Consider the following 20,304-nt stretch of genomic DNA (forward strand, 5'->3'; position numbering starts at 1 on the left):
TGACTCTAAAGAAGGAAGACTTCTTTGTATTTCAATGTCTTTACATCCCATGTGAATGCAAAGGGGTATGTATACAAGTTAAACCTAACCGAGCAAGCAAGGAAAGCCTATCAATTCCAACAAAGATAGATATTCTATTCCTATATTACGCTACGAAAAGGTAAATAAAGTTTTCTAAATCAGGTTGACTAATTAACACAATCAACACTAATCTAATTTTCCCCCTCCAACACCTACAAATTGATCTGAAACTAAAATTTCCTCTGACAACAATTCAATTCCATCAACAATAGCTCTATCTACTACAGATGGGGATGACCATTGCTTTACCATTCCTCCCTCTGTTGATCATTTGTTAATAAAGGTAATCCTGTGTCTGTAAAATCCATTCCAGCTTGGATAATGTACATCCTGTCACAATGATTGTATTTACTCCATGCCTTCCCTCGGATTCAACTCTACAGCATCATCATTCAGCAAGGAGCTGTCATTAGATGTCAACAACTCATTCGACACTCTCTGATCCTCCTTCAGGATTGACATTGTCATTCAATAAGCCCGGTTCCTCAGGAAGTACAATATCCATCTCGCTACAGCTATCAGTAGTTTCTCTCTGCTCTGAACTAATAATAGGCAAACTTCCATTCTCCACATGGCATGAATCAAGAGGAGTCCCTTGAGGACACTTTTCACCACTATCACCAGTAAAACAAGATCCTGATTCATCATTCAAATGAGATTTCTGTTCTAGTGGTCCCTTACTTGAGACAAGTTCAACGTCACATGTTTCATCTGCAGCTCTACACTCTGTACCTTCCAACATAACCTGCTTACCCTTGCTATCAGACGCATGCAAATGAGCACAAAAAGGAGGGGTCCTTTGCCGACATTCGTGGCACTTGAATCCAATTAGCTTAGTAATTCTTTCAGCTGTAAGACCGAAAGCATCTCCATGGAACCAGTCTGCAGGATGGAGTAATCAGAAAGGAAAATAAGGTAAGCTACAAGATATAGAGACAGAAAAGAAGAAAACATGGAAAATATATAAATGCACCCAATAACAGAATTCCATAAGTGCAATGAAGATATATGAGTCTCCTGACTAAGAGAGACATACTTTTTTTGGTTAGACTAAGAGACATACTTGAAAAGGTTAAAATGTCTTTTTCAAGCAACTCCTGAACACAACTTAAATAATGTAACTCGTGAAAAAGAAAGGGAGCTTAACCAAAAAGGGATTTAACAGAAACAACTATTGATCGCTTGTCTTGTGCAGTACTTCCTATAAAATCTCTCGTCACATCATAAGTTGGGTGGATTCTTCATTTTTGAAACCGCACCCGTGTCGACACGAGACGGGTGCGGGTGCAGGATACGTGTGCGATTCGGTCAACCCACATCAAGTACTTTGACCAAAGTCAATGGACAAATTTTGGGGAAAATTGAGATTTTGATAAAAGATAAAATAGAATTAAGATGTGAGAAATGGCACACCTTAAATATTATAGTCCCTTTGTCTCTCCTTTTAGTTATTCCTCTTGGTCAATATTTATTGCTTCATGTTTCAAGCCGAACAGAGAGAAACTAAGAATTCAAGCGGTTGTGTTCTGACTTTTGGTAGACAGTAGCAACAATGTAAGGAGAGTTGGTGGAAGGCCTTGAATGACTTTCTTTTTCTTTTTCTTTTTTGAGGGGAAGAACCTGAGAGCTTGAAAGAAGAAGTTGGGGGACTTGGGAAAGACGACCTAGAAGATCTTTCAAAATTTGGAATATCTTTATAGCTCTATTTTATAATTTTGGATTATTTAGCTGAATCCCAAGCACCCGTATCCATATCTGGATCCGTACCCCCAAATCTTAAAATTTAGTTTTTGCCGAATCCAACCCTTGGATTCGCATACACCAATACGCATCGAATACCCACCCCCGAGTCCAAGCAACTTAGGTCACAACCACACTCCAGTTCAACTGTTTATAAAATAAGTAATAAGTTCAACTGTTCATAAAATAAGTATTCACATTATCCCTTATCAATTCTTGTTTAAAACTACAAACTGAGACAGCAGGCTCAAAGGAGACCAGACCCAAGATCAACAATGTTATACTAGATAATGTCTCATCATTTGTTAAACATGATGAACAACAGAAAATACATGAATGCATTGCTGCAGGGAAACAATTCAAGATATAGGAGAGACAAAAACCAACTCAAGATATATGGTACAGAATCACCAACAAGATAACCAAAGGGATCGCGTACATATGCACTGAATAAAATCCTCCTTACCTCCACAAACTTCACATGCAATGTAATTTGAAGTAGGTGTATATTCTAGTTCACCACAAAGACAACACTTTGGCTGATCAGCTGCGCCGCCCAACTCTCCAGAAAGGACAAGAAGCTTTTTACTCCTGAAGAGTGTCACTCTTTCATCTTTTGGCTTTTGTGAGAGCAATAGACCATTCAGCCAGTAAATCCGACATAACTGCATTCTCTTCCTCCGCCAAGCAACTTCTGCTGGTTTCTTTTTTTTGACAAGGACTTCTGCTGGTTTCTTTTTCTCTGATATGTCAACTTTTGCCTGTTTCCTAGGCCTACCCCTCCCCCTTCCAGATTTTGTTTGTTTACCTTTCTTGCGTCCTATTTTTTTGTTTTGCACAACTACAAATTTAGCCCTCCTAGCAGAACGTCTGAGGGGTATAACAACAGGCTTCTTTTTGCTACTCGGCGACTGTGCTGGCTGTTTATTTTTGGTGCCTCCAGATATAATCTTTAAGCGCAGCGGTCTCAAGGCTTTTGATGCTTCCTCACTCTTTTGCATCTCTATCCTCCCCCTCTTGACATTCTTTCTCACTTTATTCACATCTATACACTTGTGACATGTATGCTTAAACTCAGCAGCAACAACTCCAGTTGACTTTCTAACATGTCGTTTATGGAAGAAACCTGAAGAAATGACAAATACCAGATCAGTTGCAAAAAATGTGGACAAAAGGCAAGGGGGTGTGGAAGCAGGGATGAAACTAGTGACCTATTAAATTTTGAAGTATTTGAATCAACACATGTAAAAAGGAAGCAAATAAACAAAATCCACATGAAACTGCATAACAAAAACGATGGAAGGGATACAGGAAACTCAAGGCAGAAATAAGTCTTACCATCAAACAAAAAAGTATTGAAGCCTTGACACTAATTGAAGGGATGACTTTTTACAATTTACCTAGGAATACCCTAACAGTGCCCATCATGTGTGGACTGAGATTTCAGCTATCATGTGGATATTCAATGATAATTTATTTTACATGCCCCAATACCTATTGAATTATGTAATTTTCTCAACTAATAAAAGTTTTTTAGTGATGGAAAACTTTTTATTTATAGAGATGTACACATCAAACAAAGAAAAGGCAGATAGGAAATCATAAAAGGAACACAATTACTATGCTATGACATCAAGCAGTTCTGTCAAAACTCAAAACTAAGAACAGAAACTAAAACAACAACATTCCAACAGGTGAACAGCAGTCCCGAAATCTGACAATGTGACAGGTCGTCTTATAAAGCACCTATTGTACCCTGTAGGGTTTCAGCTGTTCACGTTGTCAGATTTGAATCATACTCCCTAACACTTGAGATTTCGGGACTGCTAGGGAGTATGATTCATATCTGACAATGTGAACATCAGAAACCCTGCAGGGTATAAAGGTGCTACATAAGACGACCACCCAAAACTAATTCACTGGGACTTGAAAAAAATCAACCAATTAAAAGCATATATTTTTTCCTGTTTTGATAGAGTATAACATGTAGATACCAATAGGGTTCCCAAGGATCAATTCTATCAGTATGTCATGTTACTCCCCCAATATTTAACATGGCATTGAATGGCATTAGTTACTTGATGGATTTTAACATATTTATAAAATGATCACTTGACAGTTCACAAGCAGGTAGAGCAGTAAGAAAGTTCTATTAGGAGAAACTTTAAGTGCTCACCTTTGCAGTACTGACAGCTTACAGCCTCCCTGCAAATTATAAAAGAAAATTAAGCTTACGAATATTTCAGAGGTAAAACATCCAGCAAAAATAGAAGTCCAAAATACTTGTCATTATTGACTGTACACCGAAGACAATACATCATTTACCTAGTTAGGCCTCATAACAGAACAAAGAAACCCAGCCAGAAACTGGCCAGTGACAACAAATAACATGCCCATGCACAGGAAGCAATCAAAAAGAAAAATACTCTCGAAAAATCAGATCTATGCAAAATTGGAAATCTGAAACTATTCTTGCAATATTATTCCTGGGGAAGTTTGTATAGATCTTCAACAGATGAGCTCACATGGATTAATTCAAGGATGACAAATAGTTTCACACTTGCTTGCTACCACAAAGTAAGAAATTATACAAAATATGTTTTTAACGTAAGGACAGAAAACTGACCAACAAGATAGAAGCATCCCCAAGGAGGTATACACTTTTCCCATGGAAGGTGAAACTATATCAACTACTAAAGAAAAATTGCAATAAAGTTCGTGCACATAACTAGGAATGCACCCAAGGATGTGGTCTAGTGGCCAATAGAGTGGGTTGAGAATCATGAGGTCTAAGGTTCAAATCCACCGAGCCTTGGTGGATAGAGTTACCCGGTCCTGTGTTGGTGGGAGGTAACACGTACCTCGTGGAATTAGTTGAGGTGCGCGCAAACTAGCCAGGCCACCACAGTTATAAAAAAATAGCTAAGAAATACTATCTAATTTGTCTGACAGTAAAGTCGAGTATTGCCTAATGTAAAACTTCACATTTAAAGACAAAATTCTATCAATCGGAGTATCGAAATTTACAATCTCTTTTTCTAATTTCTTTTTCTTCCACTTCCTATGGGATTTCCAGCTGCATAAAACACACAATCCCTTTATCTTCCCATACACACAAGCTTTGTCACTTATAACTACTGGATAAGCTGTTAATCAGACCATATATCTACTCAGCTTAAAAATGAGATCTGAACTACAGTGCTTGCCGTAGAACATCGCCGTAGTAAGTACCTCAAGGCTCAAGCAAACCTTTAACAACATTGATTCACACACATGTATGATATCAAGATCTTGAGGTCAAAAGACGTGTGCATCTGTTCAAATTTTTTGTCTTATTTTATAAGATAGCGGTATAAAGCTGTTCAAATTTTGTCAGTTCACAGTAGACTAAATACCTGAGGGTAAGAACCCAAAGTGATTGAAAGTAAACAACCAATATCGTCTTGTATTTGCAAGAGATGCTACAATTATTCCTTTCTTAATGGTAATACTAAGTACATGGTGATAGAAGAAGAATGAGAAGGAAAGAAGAGAAGTAACACAACAATTGTGTTGAAACTCGCCAGATTATTCAAAATTTACTTGACCATACGTGTTCCTCATAACCAACTATTCTCTTTCCTTTTCAGCATAAAATCCCTATCTATATTTATACAAATAGCAGAAGCAGCGTTTTAATAACTAAGATAATGAAAGAAGTTGTTAATTCATTTATGTAAGCTAAGATATTTTTTTTTGATTTGCACCGGGTGTCCGAGTCTCTTTGAGCCCCGACTAATCCCGGGGGTGCACAGGCCTTATGTAAGCTAAGATATTTTGTGCATGCTATTAATTGACTGGAGCTTATTCACAAAATATCAAATAGAAGCATACCTAATTAGGACATCTTTGTTACAATGCCCACACTGATAATACTCTGATCTCTCTGCTTTAAGGAAAAGGTATGCAAATCCCTTTTCCTTAAGAGGCTTTTTTATTATTCTCTTGGTTTCACGATGCTTCCCAACAGTTATCTTGCTAGATTTGCGAGCAATTCTTTTCTCCTCAAATCCTTTCACAAGATGCAAGGGCATGTGAGATTCTTCTAACCAATATCTCTTTCTTTCAGTTGAGGCCTCTTCTGGTATGGTTCCACATCGAACAACAATGTCCGGCAAGAATCTTCTTTTACCAAAATCAAGAAGATACTTAACTGCAGATCCTTCCAAGCTTTTCTTGCGTACAGTAGCTTTCTTGAATGATCTGACAGCTTTTTGAAATTCCTTGTCTATAATTGCAAGGATATTGGTGTTTCCAATATCATCCCATCTAATATGAGCATCAAGATCTCTAACCTGAAAAGTGAAGAGAAATGATGAACCAAAATCTCAATAAATAACTATAAACTCAGGCATGCATCTTAGTCAACAACAACAAAGACAACTAAGATCTCCTTTCAATACAAGCCACAAGGAGAAGCGCTACTGTAATTAACGCTTTTAGTAGCAACCTATGTCCCATGGAGTCAATTTGGATACTCCCCACAGGGCCATATCTGTATCGTCTGGACCGCTGAAGTGCCACATTAAGGTAGCAGATCCAGGAAGACCATTTCTCTCCGGTTAATGTTAGAAGACGAAACTGAATTGTATGGAAAGCATACCTGGAGAGCAAGTTGCTCCACAGTTCTTGAAGTTTCAACAGCAGCCCTCCAAGCTATGCACTTATTTCTCTTGGCAAAGTCTGAATTGTCCGGATATAACATGTCTGGTATCTTCTTACATCCACCTGCACATGACGATTCTAAGTAAATGACTTACCAAGAAAAGACATCTAGGTAAATGAAGCTCAACTGTTCAGCTGACCAGAAACCAAAGCTGCATTTGAAAAGAAAATGAAAGTCCATACCTTGTCGGGCAGCTTTGCGCGCCAATGATTGAGGCAAAAGCTTCCAGTTGAATAGTCGACGAGATAGCCTTCCCCCCCTCCACCAAAACAAGCTCAACCCACTTCCAGCATTTGAAGATGGATTCACCTCCGGCTCCAAATGCCTAGACTTCTTTTTGCCAATTCCGTGTCTAACACGTGATGAATTGATAATGATATGATGCCCAGAGCCCATTTTGGCTAAAGAATCTACATGCTTCAGCCAATCAGGGGTAAGTGCTAGAGGCCGCAAGTTCGACTCTAACTGGCATCAAACGCATCAATCAGAAATACATACAGGTAAGAAAAGGGTAAAGAAATCTATACAGATATGTAATGCAATAACAACTACTACAACTGCTATTACGTCTCAATTCAAAGCTAGTAAGGTTGGATATATGAATCCTCACCATCCATTTAGACCCATTCCATTCCAACATTCATTAATTGGTGGTTCTCTAGCATTTCAGATTCTTGCAATTTATATTGACGCACACATCTCTAAACAGGCTAAAAAGACTCTTGGAAGAAATTGAACCTAACATAAGCATGCGGTTATGACTTATGACTAAGCCTTCATCCCAACAAGAAGACTTTTGAGACCACGTAAAGAGCTTCATCCTTATGTTGGTTCATGTTCACTATGTTCTTATACTAAGGTCGCATTTGTTTGCATTAAGATTAAGACATCTGAATATAAATGATTAAGATTAAGATGTTGACTTTAGATCTTATCTTAACACTAAATGATTAAGATTGTTTGTTTTCAACATCTAAATGTGCAGAATTTATATATTTTTAAACATAATAAATGTACAATTCAAATCAAAAGTTACCAATTTCAAAAAAAAAAACAATTCAAATCAATAGTGAACTATTAGAAAAAATATAAATTTAATACGATAATATCATTATTTGATTTAAAAAAACATCTATGTTGCTAGTGATGGTGGTGATGGTTGGTGCTAGTGGATAGTAAGTGGAGGTGGCTGGTGTTGTAGTTACTGGCACAATAGTGGCGGTTGATAATGGTGTTTGAAGTTAGCAGTCAACGGTGGCGGTGGTGGCGGCTGCGATGGTGTTGGTGGTAGTTGGTTGTGGTACTAGTTGTGATGGTGGAGGTGGTTGGTAGTAGGGATTGACCGCAGTAGTAGTGGATGATAGTGATGGCGGCAATGATAGTAAATGTAGTAGCGACTAACAGTAATGGTAGGTAGCGGTGGTAGTTGTGATGTCAAAGGTGGTGTGTGGTGGTGACGGCGGGTGGTTGTGGACGGTGGTGGTGAAAATTCTTCACAAAAATATCCCTTAATAATATTATGACTTAATTAAATATCTTACCTACTCAGACCAAATAAGTGCTTAAATCTTGATGTAAACAAATGCACTTAATGGCCTAATATTTGAACCATTCAGATCCAAACCTCCATAAGTGCAAACAAATGAGGCCTAAGCATACTTCATATAAGGAAGGAATCCCAAATACTAGACTATATTTAACAAAGTCATGTCATATATAATTGTATTGATGATTGTATTGGCACTTTATTTTTCCCCATGATTGTACGGTGTGTCACAGAGTCTAGTCAATCATACTAGGATGTCATGAATTGTGATTCACAAGACCGTCCTCAAAAAGAATAAAAACATTTTGCAGTCCAAATACATCCAGTTTAGTAAAATCTGACCAAGTTTCTGTTATTACAGGCATGTGAAACCTCTAAAGACACAAAAACAGTTATGATAATGGCGCCTTGTAAAGAAGTTAAACATCCAAAACTGCATCTCATCAGTCACAACTTCAATATACAATTGTGCTCAAGTTTAAGTATAGAATCTTCTTTATTCTCAAAATATGTGTTGCTTCTTCACTTCCAAATTGCCAGTAGAATAGCTGCTCAAATTGTGTTCCATTAAGAGTAAAAATCCTCACGAGTGTTCATCAAGATTAGATAAATTTCTCTTCGCCTCGGAATGGGATGAAGAATTTAATAACATAAAACAAACTTTGTTGCCTAGAATTGCATCTGATCACTGTCCTGTCCTTTTAGACTGTGGAGAATGGGCTTTTACTAAGTCCTATTTCAAGTTTGAGAATTGGTGGATGTAGGCAGAAGGATTTAAGGAGGGAGTGGAGGGGTGGTGGAAATCTTTTGAAATATCAGGAAGGCCTGGTTTTATCTTGGCTGGCAAACTTAAGTTGTTGAAATCCAAGCTGAAGGAGTGGAACATTGCTTATGGAGGGATTTGAAGAAGAATAAGACTATTCTTCTAAATCAAATTAACAGTTTTGATGTTTTGCAGGAACTAAGACCACTAAATGAAATTGAGTTGCTGGAAAGGGCATCATTGCATATGGAATTCCAGGATTTAGCAAAAAATGAAGAGATCTCATGGAGGAAGAGGTCTAGAACTTTATGGTTGAAGCAAGGAGATAAAAACACCAAGTTCTTCTAGAAAATGGCAAATTCCCATAGAAGATTCAATCATATAGATAAGCTGGAGGTACAGGGGAACCTAATCACTGATCCAGTAGGGATTAGGAATGAGATCGTGTCCTTTTATCAAAATCTCAACTCAGAAACAGAAAGCTGGAGACCTCAATTCTCCTATCAAGGTGGCCCTAGAATTTCAAAAGAAGAAAAAGAACTCCTACGGTGTGAATTTGAAGAACAAGAGGTGGTGGAGAGTTTGAGACTTTGTGAAGCAGACAAGGCACCATGCCCAGATGATTCTCTACGGGCTTCTTTCATAAGAGCTGGAAGATTGTGAAAGAAGATGTCATGAATACCATCAGGAACTTTCATTGCAATGAGTACCTTAAGAAGAGTTTAAATGCTTCCTATATTGCTCGCATCCGTAAAAAAGGTAGTGCCAAGGAACTCAAGGACTTCAAACCTATTAGTTTATATTTAGTGTGTACAAGATTATTTCATAACTATTGACAGAGAGATTGAAGAAGGTGGCACGGCATATAAGCTGGTGAATGGGCATCAGTTGGCTTTTTTTAGAGGCAGACAGACCATGAATGCATCTTTGATTGCCAATGAATGTGTGGATATTAGAGTAAAGGGCAAGAATCTGGTATTCTTTGTAAGCTTGATATTGAGAAGGCCTATGATCATGTTAACTGGAGTTTCCTTCTCAATGTGCTTGAAGATATGGGTTTTGGCATGAAGTGCCAAGGTATTTTTTTCAGTAAAGTCTGCTTATCACGCATTGTGTAATTTGGATCAGCAAATACCACAGTGGCCCTGGAGATATATTTGGAAAGTTAAGGTTCCTACAAAAGTTTTGCACTTTTCCTGGTTATTGGCAAGAGAGGCTTGCCTGACTCAAGAGAATATAAGGAGAAGGGGATTCCAATTATGCTCTAGATGTACTTTTTGTGGTTTAGAAACAGAATCCAATAGTCATCTGTTTCTTCATTGTTTTGTTACTGGTCTTCTGTAGCTTTTCTTAACATTGCGAGCCTCCAGTGGTGTATGCCTTCCAACACTAGTGACCTGCTAAAAAGTTGGAATTGCATTGGGGGTGTAGTCAGACAGAAGAAATGGTGGAGATTGACTCCTGCTTGAATATGATGGACAGTTTGGAAAGAAAGAAATTTAAGAATTTTTGAAGGAAGAAGTAGCTCTTTACAGAATTTTAAGATGAAGTGCTTTCTTCTTTTTCATCTTTGGTGTAAAAAACATTTTGTAGAGGAGGCAGTATCCTTAGTAGATCTGATAGGCGCTCTGTAACTGTCAGGATTTCATAGTTGGATTTGCTGTCCTTTCTCTCTGTGTTGATAGTTTTGGCACCATCTAGTGCCTTTTTCTTTAATGCTCAAGTTACCATTCTCAAAAAAAGGAGTAAGAAGCCTCGTTTATACTGTTACTGGACCTTAGTATGTGAAACATTAAGATCACATAGTACATGTGACTGGAAATAGCTTGTCCAGCTGACCTTTCCGCCCTCCAAAAAAGAACTAGGGACTGAGAAGGGATATAACTTCCTATTTAAGCTATCACAGTAACAAATAACTGCCTATAAGTATATTCTCCTCAATGTGAAGCATTAAGAACAGTCAGGAAGATTAAGCTCCCATAAGTAAGATGTTAGATGGATAAAAGAGCAAATGAAACAAAGGTGCGCATCATTTACAAAATCAAAGTAGAAGGCATTTTGCAAATGAAACAAAGGTGCGCATCATTTTACAAAATCAAAGTAGAAGGCGTTTTGCAATTGAAAAATGGCAAAAAGAGAGGGATGATAATAGTGAGAATGATGTAGAGAACACTAAAATCTTTTTTATTTCACTTGTATTTTTGGTGTGAGGGGAGAACACCATGCCGAATGGGTAGTAAGTTAAACTAGGTGGAAGACAATGGATGTGGAGTCACATGCACCTCCTCTACATATTTCAATCACCCACGCTGTTTATTACGAAAATCTTTTTGACTTATCCCAAAAGGCAAAAATAATAAGAGAGGGTATCCCAAAAAGTAAAAAAGAGAGGGATGATCATACTTACTGTAAGCAAAAAAGCTCTTAGTGTATCTATCTCATGTGCTTCAGTAACATCTTTGCGCCAATTTTGGGAGTGGTGTGGATTCAACCAAGGACCCGACAGAAGTCCATGAAGACGATCCTCAGTGCTCAATATATAGCAAAGGACATTAACAAGATGGCTTTCCCTGTTCCTCCTAGAATGAACACCCAATGCATCACTAGAAAAACTTTCTGGAGCAGGTCCTGTGCTATTCTGGATGAACAAGCAGTCCTTTTCGCACTCCGGAACTTTGCAAGAGATGCACCACCCACAATCTTCTTTCCTAGCATCAATCTTCATATTCTGAACATTGGGCCAGCAAAAATCGATAGATTTGCTAGATATGGCCTTCAGCTGCGCTGAAATTATTTCATCCACCGTTTTTTTAGCATCTTCACCAGTCTTACCAGGTGATTTCTTTGTTAACTCTTCAACAACTGATGATGCTATTCGAGCAAAGCTATAAAAGTTTACATAACTTTCTGCATACTGCCCTTCTGACATGATTTCTTTATTGCTCGTTGTTGACGTCCCCAAGTCCACAGACTCATTGCCCTTTCTTTCCCTGAGAGGTCTTCTAGTCTCCATAATTTTGGCGGTAAGATTAGAATCTTCAAAAGTTCCACCCTCCTTGTAATTTTGATTGTCTGCAACAACCTGAGATATTTCATCTGATCCTTCCGACCCTAGCAGTATATTTCCCATCTTCATTGATGGGTCAACTGTCTCTGATTCATCATATCCCACATCATCAGAACATGATGAGAGCTTTTCCACTTGCTTTCCTTCATTTACCTTCTCTTCATGTTGCGACAGAATTAATGCCAGAAAATTTGAGGGCATAGTTTTCAGCTGGGTATCCAGATCACATTTTGCACCCGCAGCCATACAATTTGTATCCCAAAGCTTCATAATCGCACTTAACACAGTTCCATAAACATTTTCTGATGACTTCATCATCCCAATAACCAGAGCCAAATCATTTTTATGGTAATACTTAGGTGAGAACTCATCTTCACATGGATCTGACCTGCAAGAACAACACCACAAACTCAAGTCAGAGAGAAAATAATTAAGTACTATTCATACCAAAAAACTGAGAAAAAATGATAAAGAGTGTTAATAACAACATACCCAGTGTAATCCCACAAGTGGGGTCTGGGGAGGGTAGGATGTACACAAACCTTACCCTTACCTTTTCTCGGTAGAGAATGTCTGGAACAAAACATAACAAGAAAACACAAGTCTGTGTGCCAGATTTAAAACAACTATCATATTTTAGCAGTTGATACAGATGATGCAGTGTCAAAAATTTGGTAGAACTTACAAACTAAAATGTGGGGAATCCCATATACAAGGAGTACCACCAAAAAGTAGATATCATACCATGAAAGATGGTATTCTATAAAATGTCCACCAATCTTCTAATGAACATGAACCTCGTGGGTGCACCAAAAGGAGAAAACATACATAAGACCATTCCTCAATAGTACAAAAAAACAAAATCATTTTTTGTCCCATCAACAACTCTCTTATTCCTCTCCTTCCATATAACCATAAAAGGGCTAGAGGTGCAACATCTCACGCCCTCGTCTTCTCTTCCTCCTACCAGTGGTAAAAACAACCCATTGTAAAGCAAGAGTCATGTATTAATCCTCCAAGCAACCAACAAATGAAATATATACCATTTGATCCCCCTATCAGCCAAAATATATTAATTGTGATAAAATGTCATCAGGGGATTTTACTTTTGTCATGAATCCATTGATTCAATATGACTTATTACTACTTAGTTCATACATGGAGTGGAGTGGGGTGGGGTGGGGGTGGGGGGAACTAGAAGTTCATTTTTATTTCACAAATAGCATGCTAGATTATATAGCATCCAATTGTGAAGACCAACACCAAAAATATAAAAGAAACAAAAGAGAACTTTTGACTCTCAACAGGTTCTCAATTCTTTCAAAATTTATCCTATTTCTCTCCATAATGACCAAAAAATTGCAAAAGGTTACGGTCTTCCATAACTTCTTGTTTCGAGCTTCCAACTTGCTTAGCCTCCAGCTTCACATCTTGCACCCAACTATGCTAGGTAGCACCCATTTGAATGTTCAACACTACAAACATTGATACACACAGTTGCCAAGAAAAATCATAGTGTAATAAGAGATGGCTCACATCCTCTCGATGTTATTTTGCTCAAACAACGCCAGTTAACAATGATGCATCTTCTCCTCATGAGTCGCAACATTTATTTTTGTCAAATGGATGGGTTTTATTAATTAGGCCCAACTCCTCTCGGTCCGAGGGAGAATTGAACTCAAGGAATCAAGCCCAAACCCAAACAAGCAAGAGCTTCTCTTTCTTCATCGTCTACTTCAATTTCAAAAATTACATAGGCTTTCCAACAATTGGTTTGTCCCGCTTCTGGACCAGCATTGTTTCTCCTCTTTATTTACCTCAACCTCTTATGAGTTCTTTCCTCTCCTTGTTTCCCTAAAATCACTTACACGAATAGGATGAGTGTAGACTAGCTGGAACTAGCTCAGTCTTCTTTCCAGGTATACTTGCACTCCATAACAAAATTGTCATTGCCAACAAGGCCGAAATCTATGTCTCATCCTTAACTATGAGCTTCACTTGTGAAATACCAGTTAAACTCATTATCCACAAAGCCATCAGAGTTTGACACTCTAAAGATAAAATGCAAACCCAACAAAGCTCACCTACAATCCCATCTTTTCTTTGCACTCCTGTGCAACCAATGCCAATAACAAAAAAGGTCAAAATCCTTAACTATGAGTCTCGCTTTTGACATATCAGTTAGACTCATCTGAACTGCACCTATCAAAAAGATCACAACGCGCCACCTCAATTGCCTGGACGAGGTTGACACTCCAAAATGAATTGAGAACACAACCAAGCTCACCAATGACACCCTGTTTCTTCTTTGTATGCCTATGCACCCAGTGCTACAGCCTACAAGTGTGGTCCAACAACGCAAGGACTCAACCATCTAGCCCTTCTGTCAATACTCATTCAGCTTCTTCATCTATTTTTTGACAATGGTAACTTTACTTATATATATCCACACGGGTATACTACAACCAAAGTGTAGTTCCCCTTCAAAAGTATTACAACTTACAACTTGTAATTCAATTCTGTGCCTTACAAAAAGTTTAAACATCACAAATATCTTCTGTTTGAGCTAATAGCTGTTGCTCACTCCAAAAATAAAAAAGGCCTAAACAATTCATTTTAAGATTCTGAATGTTGTTCTGAGTCCCCTCAAAGCACCTCTTGTTCCTCTCAATCCAAATTGACCACCAAATGCATGACGGACAATCTTCCATCTTTCTTCCTTTTTGCTCACACTACCATCCATAGTCCAGCATCTTAGAACGTCTGCAATGCTTCCAGGTTTCACCCAACTAATCCCTTTCTGATGAACATCCTCCAAAGTTGGTCTGTCCATTTGCAATGCAAAAAAAGATGGTTGATTGTCTCAACTTGTTCCCCACATAAAAAACACCCAGAGGATAGTTGGTGGCCCCTTTTGTTCAGATTATCATGAGTTAACACTGCTTCTTTGGCCAAAAGCCAGATGAAACAGTTAACTTTATAGGGAATTTTTGGTTTCCATATCATCTTCCAAGGCCAATCTCTTTCCTTCACCACTCCTACATTTAGCTCCCTGTATGCAGATTTGACAGAAAAAATTCCCGTACTGTTTCTGTTCCATTCTAGTCTGTCCACTTCTTCAGTCAGATTGTTGAATCTTGCTACTGAGAGTTATAGAATTCTGTTATTCTCCCTGTTAGAATATGAATAGGTTTATACAATCCTATTAGAATAGGAATAGGTTTATACAATCCTATAAATATAGGAATAGGAATAGAAATAGAAATAGGAATACTAAATAGTATCCTACTTGGTAAAGGATTGTATTCTAGGGTCTATAAATAGGGTCTCAATGTAATAATGTAGACACAACAACAATTCAATAATATTCTTTTCCTATATTTCTCACATGGTATCAGAGCCTCTACGATCTTAGTAAACAATCAAAGTGTTTCCGCTGCTGGCGGGCGGCTATTACTCATATATGCCACCCGTCTGGCCAACAATTATGTTAGCAAAAGTTGGGTCACCGTGTATCTTTTCGGTGACTATTTTCTCATATTTGATTTATGTAAGCACCGTGCCATCATTCCGGTGACTACTTTCTTATATCTAACTCGTAGCACCGTGCCATCTTTCCGGTGACTACTTTGTCATATTTAATTTGTGTAGCACTGTGCCATCATTCCAGTGACTACTTTTTCATATATAATTTTTGTAGCACCGTGCCATCCTTCCGGTGATTACCTTTTTTGCATATCTGATTTGCGTAGCACCGTGCATCTCTCCGGACTACTTTTCATATTTAATTTGTGTAGTATCGTGGATTTTTCCGAACTATTTTCTCATATCTGAGTTGCATAGCATCATGTGTCTTTTCAGTGACTCCTCAGATTTGATTTGCATAGTTCCATTCGTCTTTCCGGTGACTCCTCAAATCTGATTTGCGTAGGGTTGTGCCATCATTCCAACCCTACCCATATAATTTTCTTTTTTCAGTAGGGTCGTGTCATCATTCCGACCCTACCCATATTATTTCTCTTTTTCAATGGAGGTCGTTCCATCAATTCGAACTATCCTATATAATTTCTATTTTCTAGTTGGGTCGTGACATAATTCCGACCCTACCCATATAATTTTATTTCTTAGATTGTGACCACTTTTATCCATCAAATCTAATACTCCGGCATATGAGCATGTTCCGGCCAGATTTTCGGTGACTTTCTTGTTAAATATTGACACGTCTATTGATTCCAACATGATCCATACACTTTATACTAGATTTTGAGCACTTTCGGCGACCGTTGCATTGTGAAGAAGTCTATATGGAGCAACCACCTAATTTTGTTGCTCAGGGGGAGTTTAGTAGCCTTGTATGTTGATTACGTAAGTCACTCTATGGTCTGAAACAGTGAAACAGTCTTTGCAAGCTTGGTTTGGGAAGTTCCAACACTGTAATTTTATCACTCTGTATTTTATCGGCATTATGCATCAAATTCAGTATTTCATGAGAAGACCAAGCACATTGAGATTGATTGTCAATTTTGTGAAGTCGAGTGATCAACTTGCAGATATCTCACCAAGCCCCTCATCGGTCCGCGTGTTAATTACATTTGTAACAAGCTAGGTGCATGAATTGTATGCACTAGCTTGAGGGGGAGTGTTAGAATATGAATAGGTTTATACAATCCTATTAGAATAGGAATAGGTTTATACAATCCTATAAATATAGGAATAGGAATAGAAATAGAAATAGGAATACTAAATAGTATCCTACTTGGTAAAGGATTGTATTCTAGGGTCTATAAATAGGGTCTCAATGTAATAATGTAGACACAACAACAATTCAATAATATTCTTTTCCTATATTTCTCACACTCCCAATCTCCCAATCATTCAGATATCTCCTTAGATATAGCTTCTAGTTTGGAAAGAAATTTAAATATGATCAATGGACCTGCTAACCTAGAGACCTCGAGGCTAACCTAGCATTCTCACTCCATGATTCTTCTGATGGAAGCAACACGGCAATTGAAGAGACCAACAAAGAAACATCAGCAATGATACTACTAACCTAGAGACCTTGAGGACAGCAATAACCTTCCGCCACCTAGCTGTCCACAATTTGGCAGTCAAAGAGACTAATAAAGCACATCTCCAGAAGCTGATTTCAACTTTTACCTTTCTCTCTTGATCATATAAAAACTCCATTAACCAGCTTATAACTTCATATTCCTTTAAGCACTAACTGGTCATGCATCTAACTCCCTTGTAATTCCTCGCAGTCATTGATAAACTGTGACATGTCTATCGTAGAGTTCGCTGCACTTTTCTCTCTGTCATACAATAAGCTTGCGTTGCTTGGTGTATTCAGACTAATCTAGAAGGTCAGAGATGGGTTTGTCATTCACACTGGAGAATCAAAGACCTACCATCTGAGATTTGATTGAGTCAAGGTTAGGGAGAAGTGGGAGTTCCTCTCACTAAAAACTAGCGTTTTTTATGTAAAAGACATCCACCATATTCATTCACGATTCTATACTTCTATAAAGACATTCAAATTAGAAAAAGGTAATAGTACTCTACAACAACCTGTATCTGCACAACACTCTATTACTATATGGGAAGGGAAAGTTTTATCGGTCATTGTTGTTCATGTTTCAGCTTATTTAAAACAAAATGGTGATCTTTAACAATACGAAGAATAAAACTCGAGCTTGAGAGGAAGACGAATATGGTAACAAACTTGTCCTGACATCAGACGGATACCAAAATCGCAACATCAATGGCAATCTACCACAATTTAGTCCTAAAGAATGATGGAGTTGGCAATATGGAATCCCTTGCAATTATTTGACCATTCGACCCCAAACATTCCAATACTACTTCGCTTATGAATTTTGCATTTTACACATCACAACATCAAGTGGAAAATGTTAATGTCAATAGCAACCTAGACCATATACTGATACCGAATATCTAATACAAACTGTCCCAAACATTACAAAGAGTAGTGTCGAAAGATGAATGTTAAAACATAAACCGAATGATTAAAGCTTCAAGTAGCAAGTAGCAACCAGACTGCGAGGGAAGGTACAATCACTTACTAACTTTAAGCCAAGGGTGATGGAACTTACACCAATAGGTAATCACAGCAACTATAGTATAGCCGGCCGTACAGATCAGTTGCCAACACCTCTGCCCCTCGAATTGATTTTGCCAAATTCAACCAGGGATTCTTTTTGTCAATCAGACATTCAGGGCAATACCAATCACCCTCAGGCAAGTGACTACTAGCAACACCAACACACTTGGAATGGAATGCAGAAGGGCAGCCATCACAGCATATTAAGCTACCATCCATTTTGCAGAGGCAGCATTCGTCACTATTCCAGTCTGTTGACTCATCGACTGCTTCCTCACTCAAGCATGAACCTACAGCAACATACATGGAAGCCCTCCTCTTCTTGGAACTGTCGAACTTTGAATTCCGATCAAAATCCATGTTCTCTGCTGCTACAATTCTTCTGTTAAGCTCTGATTGTATGGCCTCTACTTCAATCACATCATCACAAAGACACCTAAGCATTTCAATCTTCAAAGAAGCTGGTTGCTTGTAGTAATCCCTCTCGAATAGTTTAAAATGACGGAGATCAAAACTTGGTTTCAGTTCAGATCCATGTAGTAGTAGATATTCAACCATAAAGATAGGCCATGTGATTAGGTCCAGCAAATCCCAGTTAAGAGACCTACTTCCACAATTTGTAAATGTACAGATAAATTTGAGTTTCAAAGGAATTCAAGCAAAAAACAATGTATACACAACTTTATGAGAGTTAAAAACTTTACCTAAGACAACCAGACGCAGATTCAGAACTTTCATCTGAAAGAGATTTCAAATGCTTCCTCAGTATTTGCAATATAGAGAAATGAATAGAGTCAAACAACAAAGTAGGAGCGTTTGCCTTTATGCATGCCACGAAGTCTTCCAACTCAAAGGGGCTCAAGAATAATAAAGTGCTAAACGATCTCAAAAATGAATAGACAGAGAAGACATCAAGCACAGGAATAGCATCCAAATCTAAATTACTGGAAGAAGGAGGCAAATCCATCTTTGGAGGAATAATATCAGATTTTTCAGACTCTTCATGACCTGATACAATAATTTTTTCCTCTGATACCACACTAACTGCAGGAGACAACAGTGGATCACTCACTGCATCAGACACTACTGCACAAGAAACACGATCTTCAGCAGAAAAGGATTCTATTTTCGCTCTACGAGCACTTCTTCTCAACACTGTCTCTGTAACACCTTTGCCAGCATCCAAGAGCTTCCTCTTCTTCCTACCCCTTTTCCCCTTCGGCAAGCTCTCCAAAACACCATTTTGCACTTCCAACCCATCGGTACCCTTATCAGGTGTTGTCCACTGAACCTCAACTTCCCGCAGAGTGCCATTTGCTGACTCATTCTCAGTCAAACATGTCTCCAGATTCATTGGGACCTTCTCTTCATCTCCGCCATCAATTCTCTCAATATCTCTACTACCCTCTTTCTCCTGGGTTCCTCCTCCTCCAAAACAGCAAGTCATTTCCTTTGACGTCTCATCACCACCACCAACATCTACGTTCTTACTTACTTCATCTAGCCCTAAATTCAAGTCAAAACAGTTCTTTATCCCTACATCCTCCAAGACATGACCTGCATCCCCATTTGCATCCACATTCAAATCAATCACATTGCTTCTATTCACGCTTCCCTCCAAATTTTCCAACTTAACTTCATTTACACCCATATTCTCCTCAACATTCAAATCCAATATCAGCCCTCGACTCCTATTCAAATCAACTACCCCATCAACATCATCCTCATTCAAATTAACTGTCACATCATAATTCAAATCCAAATTCAACCCATTACTTAAATTACCACCACCTTTTCTCAAATTTAAGTTTAACTCACTAGAATTTTCATAATTCATTTCATCAGCAACATCATCATTACCTGAATGACTTTTTTCCTTATCAAGACGTTGCCTTTTTTTGGGTTTTCGACCAACAGTAGAAGAAGGAACAGGCTCCTGCTGCTGCTGATGCTCATGTGGGTTTGATCCATTCAACAGGCAATTGAGTTGGGACAAATCAAGAACCTCGGAATCACCGGAATCATAAACGATCTCGAAAAACCCAGTTCCAGAATTGTATGATTTGACAGTACCACTGAATGTTCCAACCCCTTGAACTTCTTTGCTGACTGTTCTTCCTACAAAGTCCCCCATTTTCCCCCAAATTCTAGGGTTTTAGGTTAATTGTCCGCCACAATCGATCTTCTCTAGGACAAAACCCCAGTTTTTATAGTGAGAAGAGAGAAAAAGGGGGCACTGTTTCTCTCTCTATATATGTGGATTACGTATATATATATA

General features: G+C 38.3%; 1 protein-coding gene across 2 annotated transcripts; it reads right to left on the minus strand.

Moving 5' to 3' along the window:
• LOC125818060 (DDT domain-containing protein PTM) lies at positions 1-20,260 on the minus strand. Of its 2 annotated transcripts, XM_049497570.1 has the most exons (10): positions 18,731-20,260; positions 18,019-18,630; positions 11,243-12,290; positions 6,709-6,991; positions 6,464-6,588; positions 5,695-6,155; positions 3,998-4,026; positions 2,542-2,947; positions 2,288-2,511; positions 1-963 (listed from the first exon to the last, which is right to left on the minus strand). In XM_049497570.1, the coding sequence occupies exons 1-10, from the start codon at positions 20,158-20,160 to the stop codon at positions 506-508; spliced, it is 5,076 nt and encodes a 1,691-aa protein (XP_049353527.1). In that variant the 5' UTR covers positions 20,161-20,260; the 3' UTR covers positions 1-505. The 2 variants fall into 2 exon arrangements, with proteins under 2 accessions (XP_049353527.1, XP_049353526.1); XM_049497569.1 differs by having other exon boundaries at positions 2,288-2,947.
• Between the last annotated feature and the right edge of the window lie 44 nt (positions 20,261-20,304).

Source organism: Solanum verrucosum, unplaced genomic scaffold, assembly GCF_900185275.1.
Source record: "Solanum verrucosum unplaced genomic scaffold, falcon-dt-bn FXZP01000253.1, whole genome shotgun sequence".
NCBI classification, from domain to species: Eukaryota; Viridiplantae; Streptophyta; class Magnoliopsida; order Solanales; family Solanaceae; genus Solanum; species Solanum verrucosum.